Genomic DNA, 18977 nt, shown 5'->3' with positions numbered 1-18977 from the left:
CTCCCTGCAAGCTGCTCTTCTTTGCTTCTGGGCTGAGGTCTGCAGGCAGACGTTCCAGGGGCCATCCCTCTCCTTTCCATTATGTCGTCCTACAGCTCTTTCTCTCTGGTCCCCAGAGGTTCCCTTCAACCTCCAGAAGGGGTCCCCTGCTCTTGTGGATCTCATTCTCATTCTGTGCTCTGCTCCCAGGGAGCCTCAGGTGTCCCTCTGTGGTACCTGATGTCACAGTGTTCCTCATGTACACACGTGTGTCAGCTCACCTAGACTGATCCCTGGAGGGTTGGGCCTTACTAAGCTCGTTTCCTTAATGACAACCAACAAAACACAGGGCTGCTTTGAGTACTTCTGATGATATTGCCTTTGCCCGAGCTCCCTCTGTCTCCATGCAGCTGGGAATTCCCATGCGAAGTCCTTTCGTTCAACCCAGAGCACTGCCCGAAGTCGGGGCAACGCAAGGTGTGACCAGGTGCCTGAGCTCCTGCCCCTCCGCTGTGGTGCTTTCACAGTGTGTGTTCCTCCCGAGTTCCAGATGAAAGTTGAACCCAGTGCAGCAGTCTGGAGGGTGGAGCCCCGTGGAAGTGGTCAGGCCACCAGGCCAGGACCTCATGGGCTGAAGATTGCCTTTAGCAAAGAGCACTTGTATAGCATATGTGGATCCTTGGGTAGCTCCACAACACAAGACACACACGTACACCCACATACACACACTCACACACACCGCTCCACACAAACACGGACTCATACACACACACACATAGCAACACTCACACACATTAAATCACACAAACTCTCACACACATTAACACATACACTTACACTCATACAAAGTGATTTATTATATTAATATCATTATCTTGATGATATACAAAATTTAACTTCATTCATTCTTGAAGCAATTGATGTTTCATTTCAAAAAGTACGCAACCTTGGAGAAAAAGGTACATCATTTTTTTGTTTCAGATTTGGTAGTATGGTAGATGTACATAAGTACCTCTTTCCTCCCCTGACACACACACTTAAAGCATACTATGACTTATAAGTGGTTCAGGGACCTACATATGCACTCTGGCACTAACTAATTTATTTTAGCTGAGATGTTTTAGGTCTACCTGTGTTTTAGGTGATCAACCTTTGATATCAAAGACTTCACTCCTAGACATAAAAGTAATATTCTTAGTGAAGATTTGGGATAATTGTGTATAATCTCAGAATATTTTAACCATTGTAATTTATATGTTTGATACAGTAAGGTAGGTCTAATTCTGAAAAACCTCCCTTTTAGAACATCTACATAAACAAATATTGGAAAGAAAGACATATTTCAATGTATTCCAAGATTTTTCTTCTATAATATCCAAGGTTAATGAAGATTTATTAGGAATGATTTTTTCTGTTGATCTTATTAAAATGTGTAGCCATTCATTAATATTATCATACTTTAAATGATGTGACTAAGATATCCATTCCTACTTCTTGATTTCTATTCTTTTTTTCACAATTTATATGCTCATGGTATGTATTTTAAAAATATACAAATTACCACCTTATTAAACTCATCATACACTAAATTCTGATCAGTGACTCATTATGAAACTTTCTTAATATGAAATAGAAAGTCTTAAATAAAATTCATCAAAAATTTTTAAATATTACATATTTCTTCTATTATATCACAACAACTAATAACCCTGACATCTTAATTCTCAAAATGCCATTCCAGTTTTCTAAAATAAGCAGTACACATCTGTAATGGTCTATTTTATTACTAGCATCAGATAAATGCTTAAATAAAATGGAATTGAAAAAAATTTTAAATAAATGTTTCCGAAAGTTTAAGTGAGGAAAAAAAGGTCATGTAGGAACATATTTTTCATTTATAGTAACTATTTCAGGACAATGATTTATCTTTGGTCTTAGGCTAAATTGATACAGTACTCAATTCATCATCACATACTTACCTATAAAGTCTTGTGTTCTTGGGGTGAGACTTACTACATTTAAATTACATTAGAAATGAAATCGATTATATTTTGCATTAGAATCTTGTGACATGCCAATATTTGAGAATGCTAGAACCAAAAGTAATGCCACCTGGTTTAAACTCAATGACAAGTTGGACTATGAATGTAATGTTGGGTTTGAAAACAGATTATGACATGACAATGGATCCATAGTATGTAAGGCCAATGGATGGTCTCATATGCCCATATGTTATGGTAAGTACTGTTTCAGAAATTCTTTTTTGTTTTCAATATAAAAATAACTGTGCATGTGTTCTATTTTTTTAGAAATTTGGATTACCTAGAAACATTTTTAAGGACCAACATAAAATCACAATGCTCCTTCTGATTTAACAGCTTGGAGGAAAGGGTGTTTTCAACATTAAAGATAGTAATCTGTTTCTAAAACAGTGAAATAAATTAATGCCTCTTGTAGGCCATATATAAAGAATTGTTTTGGTTAGTAGTAGTCCATGTAAGTTTTTTTGGTCATATTTCAGTCATGTAATACAGACAGTGCAATGTAATTACATAATTATGATAGTTCTAGCTTTGTTAATGTGTGCGTAAGAGGACTGCAAAACTGTGGTGGATTTGGCAATATGGAGCTCCTGTTGGAAGTACTGGTTCTTGTTGGCAACAAGACAACACAATTTTGTAACAGGAGGAAGGAAAGAACGTGGGTGTGTAACTCTAATGGTGGAAGGAATCAGAAACTGATGGTTCTGTTGTATTTTGAAATATGAGAAAAGGACACTGAGATTGAATAGTGCCTGAGGCAAAGAGGATGAGGAGGACTAGTAGAGTTTCAAGGCTTGAATTAAAAAGGTTTCAGATTATATCATACGTTGAGACTTGAGTGTCAGCATGGAGGAGCCACTCAAATTTAATTCATTTGGGATATCAAGAAATTCCTTTTGTAAGATAGGAGAAAATGAGAAAGAATACAAACCCAGGTCTGCCTTTCTAGAATTTTCATTGCAGTATTTGAGAATAAAACCAAAATCAATGAATTAAAGTGAATAATAAACCTATTAATTAAAATAGTCTAAGTATGTTTTATATACCACCATTCAAAGAATCAAAAAAAATATGCAATGACTTAGAAAATAGGAGGCAACTGAAGCAAGGAAATGTTGAAAAATGTTCACTCTAAAGAGTTTGTGAATTTAGATAATTCAAAGAGAGTAAATCCAGGAATCTGAACCGAGAAGGAGAGAAAGATATATAGTAACATTAGAAGATTAAACAAGGGCTGGATCAGAAAAGTTTAGATTTTATTCTAGATGAGAGAGAGGCTTTTAAAATGATCTCTGGTTATAAGTAGATCCATGCTGTGTGCAGCCAGAAGCTTTTACCATACCAAGTGACCATCTTCATAAAAGGGCTGGGGCATTAGCTCAATGATAGAGTGCTTTGCCAATCCATGGTCCTGAGTTTAATCCCCTGTACTGTAAAAATATATAACTAAATTAAGAATGCAAGGCTTATGAATATATGACTCTCAAGGCCTTTCCAATGTCACTAGACATGACTGGAAAATGTGAAGCTGTGAAGAAAAGGAGAGAAAGTAGGATTGACAGAGATAGCAATAGAAACTAATTGAGAGAAAGTAGTTTTTTATTGCCAGTATTAGAGATTCATGACCAAGTGAACACACAGTTTTCTAGGAGAGTGTAAGTCTCCAAAAGTTGAATAAATGACAACTTAGTGTTCTTGCTTCAGCCATGTAGGAGAAAATGGTACACAGATTGACAGATATTCAAATGTTCTGGGAGTTCCTTTCTATGTGGAGATCTTTATGTTAGTATAATAAACCACTTAAGCAAAACAAGTGTATAGAAATCTTAAAGTAAACACCTTAGAGTAAAAAATCCTTACTAACATTTCCATATCTCAGTACTAAGTTATATGATTTTGACTGGTAGACAAAGACAAATGATTCTCCTCCAGTGTTGGTCCATTCACATTTCTCTTTAAATTGCACTTTTAGTTATTATCTCTATAGATATACAGCAGTTGTTTAATACTCAACAGTCAAAATCATTTTTTTCTTATTAAGGCAGTGCTTTCTATAATATGATGATATCAAGAATTTATACATAATGAACACAAAATAAATATACCTACACACACATACAAAATAACTTTTAGGTTTGGGAAATTTTCTGATATTATTTTATTGAATCAATTGTGCATTCTTTTGATTTGTATCTCCAAGCTTTCATCTATCCTGATAAATCTTAAATTTGGTCTTTTCAGGTTATCCCATATTTCTTGGAAATTCTGTTCATAGTCTTTTTACCATTTTTCTCCATGGATAACTTTATATTCAGTATTATTGATTTTGGGATTGGGGATGTGGCCCAGTGGTAGAGCACTTGCATAGCATGCATGAGGCCCTGGGTTTAATCCCCATACTAAAAAAAAAACAAGTAAAAATTAAATATTTTGTCTTCATTACTGAAACTCTGTCTTCCAAGTGTTCTAGTCTGCTGGTGATACTTTCCACTGAATTTTTAATTTTGTTTATTGATTTCTTCAATTTGAGGATTTTTTCTTGATTTTTTTCAGAATCTCTATTTTTTATTGAAGTGATCTTTCATTTCCTTTGTTTTCTTTCTGATTTCATTCCTTACATGGTCCTTTACCTTGCATATTATTTTATGTACATTCTAAATTCCTTTTCTGACATTTCTTCCACTGTGGTATCAATGGATTATTTTATTGAAGTATCTTGGTTTGTTTGGAGTCATTCATTCCCTTGCCTTTTTATATTGTTTGTGTGTCTGCCCATCTGACAATATGGTTTTGAGTTAACAGAGTTTTAACCCTTTGGATCTGTAGTATCCCAGAAGGTTTCCTGTACCTAACCATTTAGGGGGAGACAAACAATAAGAACCTCCAATGCAATATACAGCATTAAACCAAACAGTTTCTGTTATGACATCTATAATGCAAATTGTTAAAATAAACAGAAATGATATGATCAGTTATTGCCTAGAGTGAAAACATTAAGTTTGCAAATGGAATTACAGTTTTGAATAGTGCACTGGGAGAGAACAGAAGTGATTTAGGATGTGATGATTATGAGAGCAGAGGAAAGAAGATAGAAGCAAAAAATTAAATGAAGCATGAAAGAGAGAACAATAGGCATTGGATGTTAGCCGAAGAAAAGAGAATTGAGAGAAAAAAACACATAAGGTAAAATTTTTAAAATTAAAAATAAAAATAAGGGCTGGGGATGTGTGTTAGTTGGTAGAGTGGTTGTCTTGCAAGCACAAGGCCCTGGGTTCAATCCCAAGCACCACAAAAAATAAAAAAATAAAAATAAAAATAAAAACAAAACAAAACTGAATGAAATCAATAGAAGTTGGTTGTTAGCATGCAAAAAGTGAGAAGGAGACTTTGAGGGAACAGGTGAACAAAAGGAAATGAGAGCAAGAAAAGTAAAGAAATAAAAATTTAAAATTGTTCAATAAGGAGACTAAAGAATTCTATACTACAAAAGTCATATAGTATTCAGACTTCCCAGTCTTCAGTAGCCTGATGCATGAGAGGTACCTGACAATGAGCTTCAAGACTCCAGCAGGCATCTCAGGATGGGATTTGCCCCACCTAAAGATCAGAGCTACTGCTTCCAGGATAATCCAAGATGGCTGCTCTGGCTTCGAAATGTGTTGGCAAATGGGGAGCTGCAGCTCAGGGTGTGGACGTGGTCAGCTGGAGGTCCTGGAGGTGGGGTGTGGTTGGTCAGGCAGGGGACCTGAGTTCGGGTGTGTTTGGTGTGGTTGCAGGATCCTGGAGGTCGGGTGCAATCAGTCAGTCTGGGGTCCTGGTGATAGATGCAGGCAGATCATCTGGGGGTCCTGGTGGCAGGGAGTAGTCAGTCGATGTGAGGGCCCTGGAGGCAGGAAATGCTCGGTGGAGCTGAGGGATCATGGAGATGGGGCTCAGTCAGTCCTACCAGGGGTCCAGGCTGTTGTCTCAAAATGATGGCAGCCATGTGTAATGAAAACTACAGGTACTGTGAAAGAGAACTTCCAGGCCACAGCAGGCAGCTGGCGCTCCACTGGCAGTCTGCCATCAGTCTGCTGGAAGCTGTCTGATGATTGGGAGGTGAACCTCGGGTGGTGGGTGATGGGTAGGTGAAAAGCAGGTGATGGACAGGCAAGAGGGAGGCAAATGGCAGATGATAGGTGCCTGACAGTGAGCAATCTTCACTCAAAAAAGGCGTCCATATGCTGGCAGACTGCAGGTGATCACAGTAGACAAATGGGGTAAACAGCAGGGGATTGATAAGCAGCAAAAACTGCCTCACCAAGAAAGATATCCTCTGCTTGAAACAGGAGTTATGGAGCGACAAGGAATGCAGCCTCCCTCTGGTCACCCATCTTGGATCTCCCTAATTCCAAGTTTTTAAAGACTTGTCCTAATGTATATATTATATAATTTTAAGGTCACCAGGTCTTAAAATAATTGAGCATATCTGTGTGATAGAGAAAATCTAAATGAATTTTAAATCATCAAATTCCTAAAGCATTTTCGTGAAATTAAAAGTAAAAATTCAAGTAATAAAAGAGTTAACTTCATATCTTAAATGCTCATGTTACAAATTTGGAAAATTGGAAAACAAACTACTTCTTTATCAATTGCTTACTATCAAAAATCACCATAAATTGATGACAGTATTTGCAGTATAAACTGAAATCTATGGAACAGAACAAATGCAGAGATATGTATAGCATTAAAACATACATTAGAAAACAAAGAACTAAATAAAAGAAACATAGAATCTAGAAGTCAGGAAAGAACACACCTAAGGAAAATAGGAAAATAAGCTTATGAAAATGCATTGAAAAATATGTCAAAATGTTTAAGAACAGAAATAAGAAAATAAGCAAAACCAGAAACCTTGGAGTAAATAATAATCATGAATCAAGTTTGTTCAGTAAAATATGTCCATGAGCTGTTAACAGCATAAAACACTTGAAAAGATTAACAGTACTTTCCAGTATACACTATTCTTTTCTTCTTCTTTGCCTCTTTTTTTTTTTTTTTTTCCTGGTTCAAGGAATTTTATTAACAGCACTACAAACAGTAAGATAGCACAATTAGTTTACCAAGTACAAAATCTACATGTGAAAATCAGTAGTTTATATATGTTCAAACAATCTTTTGGAAGATTCAAGGGAAGAAAATATTTCACATATAACAATAACAAAAATACATTAATGTTTGTCAATAAAAGGGTGAGACTTATTAGAAATTAAAATTAAAATACCACTGAAGCAAAAGCATAGCTTTCTACAAATAGAAGGACCATATTATCTTATAAATTAATTTGTAAATTTAAGAATATCTCAATGAAAGCTTAACAGTTTAAAGCTCTATCAACTGATTTTAAATATAGTGGAAAAAAAATAAACATAGAAGTGGAACCAGAAGTAAAACACATTAGGCATTTTTAAAAGTCTAAATAATTTGAGAGTATCATACTGGCCTATTAGGAAAACAGAATGCCCAGATGTAAGTACAGTCTGATTCATATAGAAATTGAATATATAAAGGGGACTTCCTCTCAAATCACTGGGAAAAAGAAGTAGTCAATAAATGTTAAATGGATAAGTAAAGTAATATCCCTGCCTTACCTCATATACCATGATAAATTCCATATGTACCAAAGATATATTTAAATAACATAAAAATTAAATAATAATAAGAAAACTCAAAAAAAATTTTTTTACAAATCTGGAGTTAGCAAGATCTAACTTTTCATGACTCAAAATCCCTGTCATAAAGTATTTCACTGGTACTTTTTGTTAACATAAAAATCAATTTTTTATGGAAAGAAGCATCATAAACAAACTTTTATAAAAAGACAACTAGGGGAGATATTTACAGCTCATATCACAAAGAGATAATCTTTGTGATATGACAAAATCATAACCCTTTCAAAACATAGAAAAAGGAAATAAAATTTGCTATTAATAAACAACAAGATAGGAGTTTGAAGATGGCGGACTAGAGGGTGGCTGCATTTCATGTTGCTCCAGGACTCAGGATTCAAAAGAGATATTGAGAGACTTGGGACCAATTCGAAGACACCAGGTGAGTCTCTCCCATTGGGAAGGTGTCCCGGATGGGGCAGTAGTCCAGGGACGCAGGGAACTTTGTGAAGTAGAGCTGCCCAGGGAGACACACTCCCCCCCCCCCCGCTGGAGCCATGAACAGGGACAACTGGGAGCTTTGTAGAGGAGGCCCCTCAGCACAGCGCTTGGTTTTGGAGAAACCCGCCAGGGCTCTGGTGGCTACCCAGAGAAGGAGCTGCGCTGCGAGCTTTTGGACTCAGAGCAACCTCCTGAAAACCCGGGGGTGGGGGGTGCCCGGAGGAGGAGGAGGTGTGCAGTGAGTTGCTTGGTCTCAAAGAGACCACACAGAACACCAGGTGGCTGCCTGGAGGAAGAGGCATGCAGCGGGTCGCTATGGCTCGGAGCATCTGTATGAGGCTCCAGGTGGCTGCTCAGAGGAGGGGCCGCATAGCCAGGTGATTATGTGCAAAGCATTGTCTGGGGACCTAGGTGGCTTCTTGGTGGAAGAGCTGCACAGAGACAAGCTGAGGGGAGGAGTGAAGGTTCCAGGACTTCAGGCAGCTTCTCTGAGGAGGGGCAGCCTAAGGACACTCATCTGCAAAGGGCAAGGCTCCCAGGCCCTGGAGGTAGGTTCGGGCCCCTGGGAATATTGCCTAGGAAGGTTGCCCTGTCCAGGCAGTAGTTGTTGATTGAGGGGAACCTTCAGGAGGGGAACTGACCAGCGAGACCTCCCCACCGGGTGAGTCTCTCCTGCCGGGTGAAGTTTTCTCATAAGGATGGTAAAACCAGAGACACAGGCACAAACGGGCATTGCCTCAGCCCGCAACCTAGCTCCCCTTTGGTTGACCATTTGTCAACAAGGGGTGGCACCTCTATCCACTAGCAAGGAATATACCCCACCTGAAGGCCACCACTCCTAGAGAGGTAGCTTCCTTGGGGAGCACCCCACATTATCAACTTCCTCCAGGAATTCAAGCTACTGAACGCTAAGAGGGGATATACTAGAAATCTTCAGGGACATTATAACTCAATAGAGGAAATCTGCAACATCTCAGTAGTCCACTGAAACTAACAATATGAGAAAACAAGGGAAGAAAATGCCTCAAAAAATCTAGATGTTACATCAATAAAATCCAATGACAGCATGGCAGAAGAAATGAGAGAAAGGGAGTTCAGAATGTACATAATTAACATGATAAGGGAAGCAAACGATAAAATGAAAGAGCAAACGCAGGCATTGAATGATCGCACCAATCGACAGTTAAATGAGCAAATACAGGAAGCAAAAGATCATTTCAATAAAGAGTTAGAGATATTGAAAAACAAACAAACAGAAATCCTTGAAATGAAGGAAATAATAAACCAAATTAAGAACTCCATATAAAGCATCACCAATAGGATAGAACACCTGGAAGACAGAACCTCAGATATGGAAGACAAAATATTTAACCTTGAAAAAACAAAGTTGATCAAACAGAGAAGATGATAAGAAATCATGAACAGAATCTCCAAGAACTATAGGATATCATGAAAAGGCCAAATTTGAGAATTATTGGGATTGAGGAAGGCTTAGAGAAACAAACCAAAGGAATGAACAATCTATTCAATGAAATAATAACAGAAAATTTCCCAATCTGAAGAATGAAATGGAAAATCAAGTTCAAGAGGCTTATAGGACTCCAAATACACAAAATTACAACAGACCTACACCAAGCACATTATAATGAAAATACCGAACATACAAAATAAAGACAGAATTTTAAAGGCTATGAGAGAAAAGAACCAAATTACATTCAGGGGGAAACCAATACGGATATCAGCAGATTTCTCAATCCAGACCCTACAAGCTAGAAGGGCCTGGAACAACATTTTTCAAACCCTGAAAGAAAATGGATGCCAACCAAGAATCTTATACCCAGCAAAACTCACCTTCAGATTTGACGATGAAATAAAATCCTTCCATGATATACAAAAGCTAAAAGAATTTACAAAAAGAAAGCCAGTATTAGAGAACATTCTCAGCAAAATATTCCATGAGGAAGAGATGAAAAACAAAGAAGCAAATCAGCAAAGGGAGGAATTATCCTAAAGGAATTGTCAAATAAAGGAGGAACCAAGTCATGTCAAAAAAATAAATAAATAAATAAAATTTAAAAAATGAAACAAATGCCCAGGAATACAAATCATATCTCAATAACAACCCTGAATGTTAATGGCCTGAATTCATCAATCAAAAGACATAGACTGGCAGATTGGATTAAAAAGAAAGATCCAACAATATGTTGCCTGCAAGAGACTGACCTCATAGAAAAAGATACCCATAGACTAAAGGTGAAAGGATGGGGAAAAACATACCATGCACATGGACTCAGCAAAAAAGCTGGAGTATACATCCTCATTTCAGATAATGTGGACTTCAAACCAAAGTTAGTCAGAAGGGATAAAGAAGGACATTTCATACTGCTTAAGGGAAGCATACATCAGCAAGACATAACAATCATAAAACTCTATGCCCCAAACAGTGGCATAGATGTATGTCCAACAAATCCTTCTCAATTTCAGAAACCAAATAGACCATAACACAATAATACTAGGTGATTTTAACACACCTGTCTCCCCACTGGACAGATCTTCCAAACAAAAATTGAACAAAGAAACCATAGATCTCAATAACACAATCAATAATTTAGACTTAACAGACATTTATAGAATATACCATCCATCCAAGAGCAAATACACTTTCTTCTCAGCAGCACATGGATCCTTCTCTAAAATAGACCATATATTATGCCACAAAGCTAATGTTAGCAAATATAAGAAGATAGAGACACTACCTTGTATTCTATCAGATCATAATGGATTGAAGTTAGAAATAAATGAAAGAGTAAAAAAACAGAAACTGCTCCAACACCTGGCGATTAAACAATATGCTATTATATGATGAATGGATAACAGAAGATATTAGGAAGGAAATTAAAAATTTTCAGAGGTAAATGAGAACAAAGAAACATCATATCAAAATCGCTCTGACACTATGAAAGCAGTACTTAGAGGAAAATTTATTTCATGGAGCGCATTCAATAAAAGAAGTAAAACTGAACAAATAAACGACCTAACACTACAGCTCAAAGCCCTAAAAAAGAAGAACAGAGCATCACTAAAAGTAGTAGAAGACAGGAAATCGTTAAACTCAGAGCTGAAATCAACAAAATTGAAACAAAAGAAACAATATAACAAAATTGACAAAATAAATAGTTGGTTCTTCAAAAAAAAAAAAACGAAATCAAAAAACCTTTAGCCACACTAATAAAGAGAACACCAGAGAAAACCCAAATCACCAAAATTCGGAATGAATGAGGAAATATCACAACAGACAAGATTGAAATACAAAACATAAGTAGAAGGTATTTTGAAAATCTAGACTCCAACAAAATAGAAAATTTCAAAGACATCAACAGGTTTCTAGAGACATATGAATTGCCTAAACTAAACGAGGAGGACATACACAATTTAAATAGACCAATTTCAAGTAATGAAATAGAAGAAGTCATCAAAAGCCAACCAACAAAGAAAAGTCCGGGACCAGTTGGGATCTCAGCCGAGCTCTACAAAACCTTTAAAGAAGAGCTCATTCCAATACTTCTCAAAGTAATCCATAAAATAGAAGAGGAGGAAACCCTTCCAAACTCATTCTATGAAACCAATATCACCCTGATACCTAAACCAGACAGAGACACATCGAGGAAAGAAAATTTCAGACCAATATCCTTAATGAACATTGACGCAAAAATTCTGAATAAAATTTTAGCAAATCACATACAAAAACATATTACAAATATAGTGCACCATGATCAAGTGGGTTTCATCCCAGGGATGCAAGGTTGGTTCAACATCAGGAAATCAATAAATGTAATTCACCATATCAATAGACTTCAAGTCAAGAATCACATGATTATTTCAATAGATGCAGAAAAAGCATTTGATAAAATACAGCACCCCTTCATGCTCAAAACACTAGAAAAAATAGGAATAGTGGGAACGTTCCTTAACATTGTAAAGGCCATCTATGCTAAGCCCATGGCTAATATCATTCTAAATGGTGAAAAACTGAAAGCATTCTCCCTAAAAACTGTAACAAGGCAGGGATGCCCTCTTTCACCACTCCTATTCAACATCGTCCTTGAAACTCTAGCCAGAGCAATTAGACAGACCAAAGAAATTAAAGGGATACGAATAGGAAAAGAAGAACTCAAACTATCCCTGTTTGCTGATGATATGATTATATACTTAGAGGAACCAGGAAATTCCACCAGAAAACTTTTAGAACTCATAGGTGAAATCAGTAAAGTAGTGGAATATAAGATCAATGCTCATAAATTGAACGCTTTTTTATACATAAGTGATGAATCTTCAGAAAAAGAAGTTAGGAAAACTACCCCAATCACAATAGCCTTGAAAAAAATAAAATACTTGGGAATCAATCTCACTAGAGGTGAAAGACCTCTACAATGAGAACTACAGAACCCTAAAGAAAGAAATTAAAGAAAACCTTAGAAGATGGAAAGATCTCCCATGTTCTTGGATAGGAAGAATTAATATTGTCAAAATGGCCATACTACCAAAAGTGCTATACAGATTCAATGCAATTCCAATTAAAATCTCAATGACGTACCTTACAGAAATAGAGAAAGCAATCATGAAATTCATCTGGAAGAATAAGAAACACAGAATAGCTAAAGCAATCCTTAGCAGAAAGAGTGAAGTAGGGAGTATCGCAATACCAGATCTTCAACTATACTACAAAGCAAGAGTAACAAAAACGGCATGATATTGGTACCAAAATAGAAAGGCAGATCAATGGTACAGAATAGAGGACATGGACACAAACCCAAATAAATACAATTTTCTCATACTAGACAAAAGTGCCAAAAATATGTGATGGAGAAAAGATAGCCTCTTCAACAAATGGTGCTGGGAGAATTGGAAATCCATATGCAACAGAATGAAACTAAACCCATATCTCTCACCATGCATGAAACTAAACTCAAAATAGATCAAGGACCTCAGAATCAGACCAGAGACCTTGCATCTTATAGAAGAAAAAGTAGGTCCAGGTCTTCAACATGTCAGCTTAGGACCAGACTTTCTCAACAGGACTCCCATAGCACAAGAAATAAAAGCAAGAATCAATAACTGGGATATCATCAAACTAAAAAGCTTTCTCTCAGGAAAGGAAACTATCATCAATGTGAAGAGAGAGCCTACAGAGTGGGAGAATATCTTTGCCAATCATACTTCAGATAGAGCACTAATCTCCAGAATCTATAAAGAACTCAAAAAACTCTACACCAAGAATCCAAATAATCCAATTGAAAAATGGGCTAAGGAAATGAACAGACACTTCACAGAAGAAGATCTACAAATAATCAACAAACATATGGAAAAATGTTCAACATCTCTAGTAATAAGAGAAATGCAAATCAAAACCACCCTAAGATTCCATCTCACCCCAATTAGAATGGCGATTATCAAGAATACAAGCAACAATAGGTATTGGCAAGGATGTGGGGAGAAAGGTACACTCATACATTGGTGGTGCGGCTGCAAATTAGTGCAGCCACTCTGGAAAGCAGTGTGGAGATTCCTTAGAAAACTTGGAATGGAACCACCATTTGACCCAGCTATCCCACTCCTTGGACTATACCCAAAGGACTTAAAATCAGCGTACTACAGAGATACAGCCACATCAGTGTTCATAGCTGCTCAATTCACAATAGCCAGATTGTGGAACCAACCTAGATGTCCTTCAATTGAATGGATAAAGAAACTGTGGTATACATATACAATGGAATATTACTCAGCCATAAAGAATGATAAAATTATGGCATTTGCAGGCAACTGGATGAAATTGGAGAATATCATGCTAAGTGAGATGAGCCAATCTCAAAAAACCAAAGGACAAATGATATCGCTAATAAGTGGATGATGACACATAATGGGGGGTGGGAGGTGTTAGTATTAGGGTTAGAGTTAGGGTTAGAAGGGGGGCAAGAATGGAGGAAGAAAGAACTCCATAGAGGGAAAAGAGGGGTGGGAGTGGTGGGGGGAAGGGAAAAAATAACAGAATGAATCAAACAACATTACCCTTTTTAATTTATTATTACACAAATTGCCTTTACGCCATGTACAAACAGAGAAACAGCATGTATCCCATTTGTTTATAATTACAAAAATAAATAAAAAAAACAAAAAAATAAAAAAGTTTAAAAAAATAAATAAACAACAAGATAGCTAACTTCACATATTCTTCTCAATTCCAGAAATCAAATAGACCACAACAATAATTCTGGGTGACTTAAATACACCGTGGTCAGAATGCAAGATAAAATACATTACCCTTCAGATTTCTATCAATAGAGTAAATTAACTAACATTGGATTTTTGTCAATGGAGAGAAAGAAAACAGTCTTTCATCACAGTTTTAATTTACATTTCTCTCTCTCTCTCTTTTTTTTTTTTTTTTTGCAGTGCAAGGGATAGAACCCAGGGCCTTGTGCATGCAAGGCATGCACTCTACCAACTGAGCTATGTTCCCAGTCCTACATTTCTCTTTTTTCATGAGTAAAGTTAACTCTCTTGTTGTATATTAATAGCAAATCTTATTTCTTTTTCTATGTTTTGAAAGGGTTATAATTTTTGTCAACTTACATGCATAAGACTTTTAATGAAGAAAAAGCACAGTAGAATAGAGAAAGCAAGTTTAAGGAATCAGAGGTTCAATTACTTCCAGATTCATCCAGATCCCTTCCCCATTCAAATGGAACATAGTTCATCTTCACATTATAAACCATTGAGATGCATCTGAGGTATTTTAGTTTTATAGGAACTCAGATATAAGTTTGGGAGGGGTCTTTTATACTCTACTAATTTTGTAACTACAGTTAAATTGTGTAGTCATTAAACTGGGTGTGTACCATCAATTTATATACCCTTAACTGTTGGGGTCTCTGCCATGTCCCTCGTAGATGAGGAAAGGATTAACTACTGGAGGACAATATTGGCTGTAAATCAATCAATTACCCATGAACTTATCTAACCAATAAACACACAAGAGCCAGCACTCTTTTTAAATAAAAGGGGGCATAAGGAATCTGGCCATACCAGATCTGGCCTCTAACAAAATGGAGTAGCCCAACTCTCCTTATTTATAGTCACACAGGTAAAGGGGCCAGGACTGGGAAGGGTTTCTTCTGTGATGAACAGGATGTGGTGGAGTTAGGGGAGTCAATTTATTCAGGAAAACTATCATATAATCAGACTGGGAACCACTCCCACACAGGGCCCCACACTCCTATGGCTGTCAGTTCTTGGGAGTCAGGCCTCAATGTCCCATGGCTTAACCACATCTGATTCTACTAGATAAGGATGTCTTCCCACACCTACGTAGTGTAGGAGTGCTTCTAAATGGTAGGTTCAGAAGGGTTGAAACTTCAAATAGCACCCTGTAAATCATTTGTAAACATATTCAACAATCTAGAGGCAATACCATATTGATAACTATCTGCAAATTTTTCCTCTGGGTAATCAGCTTCTGTTAGTAGATTATTTAAGAAGGGTCTTAATCCAGTCATAATATATTTGTTCATGCACATTTTGAAAAGAAATTCATTGCATACTTTATTTAATATTTGTTATTTAAAGTGTATCATTCGGTTTTTCAAGATGGTGGACTAGAAGGTGGCTGCATTTCATGTTGCTCCAGGAATCAGAATTCAAAAGAGGAGATAGTGAGAGACTTGGGACCAACTCAAAGCCACCAGGTGAGTCTCTCCCATTGGGGAGGCGTCCCGGATGGGGCGGTAGCCCTGGAATGCAGGGAACTTTGTGAAGTAGAGTTGCCCGGCGAGACACCCCTCCCCCCACTGGAGCGATAAACACAGACCACTGGGAACTTTGCAGAGGAGGCTGCTCAGCACAGCGCTTGGTTTTAGAGTAACCCGCCGGGCTTCGGCGGCTGCCCAGATGACGGCCTGCATAGGCAGGCGATTAGGTGCAGAACAGGGTCCCAGGTCCTAGGCGGCTTTTTGGTGGAAGAGCTGCAGAGACAAGCTGAGGACCAGAGCGAAGGTTCCAGGACTGCGGGCAGCTTCTCTGAGGGGGGCAACCTAAGGAGACTTGTCTGCGAAGGGTGAGGCTCCCAGGCCCAGGAGGGAGGTCTGGGCCCCTGGGAACGTTGCCTGGGAAGGCTGCCCTGCCCAGGCGGCAAGATACTGTTCTCCCTGCTGGAGCAGTGAACACGGACAGCTGGGAACATTGCAGAGGAGGACGCATAGCACAACACTTTGTTTTGGAGCAACCCGCCGGGGCTCCGGCACCTGCCAGAGGAAGAGCTGGGCAGCGAACTGTTTAGACTCAGAGCAACCTCCTGAACAACGGGGAGGGGGGCTGTCCTGAGGAGGTGAAGGTGCGCAGTGAGTTGCTTGGTCTCCAAGCAACCACACAGAACACCAGGTGGCTGCCTAGAGGAAGAGGTGAGCAGCGGGTCACTGGGGCTCAGAGAATCTGTACAAGGCTCCAGGTGGCTGCTCAGAGGAGGGGCCGCATAGCCAGGCAATTAGGTGCAAAGCATGGTCTGGGGACCTAGGCGCCTTTTGGTGGAAGAGCTACACAGAGACAAGTTGAGGGGCGGAGCGAAGGTTCCAGGACTGCGGGCAGCTTCTCTGAGGAGGGGCAGTCTAAGGAGACTCATCTGTGAAGGGTGAGGCTCCCAGGCCCAGGAGGTAGGTCCGGGCCCCTGGGAACGTTGCCTGGGAAGGCTGCCCTGCCCAGGTGGTAGTTGTGGACTGAGGGGAACCTTCAGGAGGGGAACTGACCAGCGAGACCTCCCCACCAGGTGAGTCTTCCCCTGCCGGGTAAGGTTTTCCCACAAGGACAGTAAAACCAGAGACACAGGCCCAAACAGGCCTTGCCTCAGCCTGCAGCCTAGTTCCCCTTTGGATGACCATTGGTCAATGAGTGGAAGCACCTCTGCCCACTAGCAGGGAATATACCCCACCTGAAGGCCACCACCCCTAGACAGGCAGCTTCCTTAGGGAGAACCACATTATCAACTTCCTCCAAGACTTCAGGCTACTGAATGCTAAGAGGGGATACACTAGCAATCTTCAGAGACATTATAAGTCAATAGAGGAAATCTGCAACATCTCAGCAGTCCACTGATACCGGAATGACATGAGAAAACAAGGGAAGAAAATGCCTCAAAAAAATCTAGATGTTACATCAATAAAATCCAAAGACAGCATGGCAGAAGAAATGACAGAAAGGGAGTTCAGAATGTACATAATTAAAATGATAAGGGAAGCAAACGATGAATTGAAAGAGCAAACGCAGGCATTGAATGATCGCACCATTCGATAATTAAAAGAGCAAATACAGGAAGCAAAAGATCATTTCAATAAAGAGTTAGAGATATTGAAAAAAAACCAAACAGAAATCCTTGAAATGAAGGAAAAAATAAACCAAATTAAGAACTCCATATAAAGCATCACCAATAGGATAGAACACCTGGAAGACAAAACCTCAGATATTGAAGACAAAATATTTAACCTTGAAAACAATGTTGAACAAACAGAGAAGATGGTAAGAAATCATGAACAGAATCTCCAAGAACTATGGGATATCATGAAAAGGCCAATTTTGAGAATTATTGGGATTGAGGAAAGCTTAGAGAATCAAACCAAAGGAATGAGCAATCTATTCAATGAAATAATTTCAGAAAATTTCCCAGAACTAAAGAATAAAATGGAAAATCAAGTTCAAGAGGCTTTTAGGACTCCAAATACACAAAATTACAACAGACCCACACCAAGTCACATTATAATGAAAATACCTAACATACAAAATAAAGACAGAATTTTAAAGGCTGTGAGAGAAAAGAACCAAATTACATTCAGGGGGAAACCAATACGGATATCAGCAGATTTTTCAATCCAGACCCTAAAAGCTAGAAGGGCCTGGAACAACATTTTTCAAGCCCTAAAAGAAAATGGATGCCAACCAAGAATCTTGTACCCAGCAAAACTTACCTTCAGATTTAATATGAAATAAAATCCTTCCATGATAAACAAAAGCTAAAAGAATATACAATACAAAAGCCAGCATTAGAGAACATTCTTAGCAAAATATTCCATGAGGAAGAGATGAAAAACAAAGAAGCAAATCAGCAAAGGGAGGAGCTATCCTAAAGGAACTCTCAAATAAAGAGGAACCAAGTCGTGTCAAAAATAAACAAATAAATGAATAAAATGAGTCAAATGACCGGGAATACAAATCATATCTCAATAATAACCCTGAATATTAATGGCCTGAATTCATCAATCAAACGACATAGACTGTCAGATTGGATAAAAAAGAAAGATCCAACAATATGTTGCCTGCAAGAGACTCATCTCATAGAAAGAGATACCCATAGACTAAAGGTGAAAGGATGGGAAAAACCATACCATGCACATGGACTCAGCAAAAAAGCTGGAGTATCCATCCTCATTTCAGATAATGTGAACATCAAGCCAAAGTTAGTCAGAAGGGATAAAGAAGGACTTTTCCTACTGCTTAAGGGAAGCATAAATCAGCAAGACATAATAATCATAAATATCTATGCCCCAAACAGTGGCTCACCCATGTATGTCAAACAAATCCTTCTCAATCTCAGAAACCAAATAGATCATAATACAATAATACTAGGTGATTTTAACATGTCTCTCTGACCACTGGACAGATCTTCCAAACAAAAATTGAACAAAGAAACCAAAGAACTCAATAACACAATCAATAATTTAAACTTAATGGACATTTATAGAATATACCATCGAACGAAGAGTGAATA

General features: G+C 38.1%; 1 protein-coding gene across 1 annotated transcript in view; it reads left to right on the top strand.

Annotated features, from left to right (window-relative positions):
• The first annotated feature begins 383 nt into the window (after positions 1 to 383).
• The window catches only part of LOC124961425 (complement factor H-related protein 5-like), a 74702-nt gene continuing 56108 nt past the window's right edge, over positions 384 to 18977 (top strand). Inside the window, 2 exon segments of the mRNA XM_047519982.1 lie at positions 384 to 456; positions 2040 to 2216. Of these exon segments, the coding sequence (XP_047375938.1) occupies positions 384 to 456; positions 2040 to 2216 (250 nt within the window).

The sequence above is a fragment of the Sciurus carolinensis genome, chromosome 12 (assembly GCF_902686445.1).
Source record: "Sciurus carolinensis chromosome 12, mSciCar1.2, whole genome shotgun sequence".
Lineage (NCBI taxonomy): Eukaryota > Metazoa > Chordata > Mammalia > Rodentia > Sciuridae > Sciurus > Sciurus carolinensis.
The sequence above is the reverse complement of the archived record's forward strand: the minus strand, read 5'-3'. Positions and strand labels throughout refer to the sequence as shown.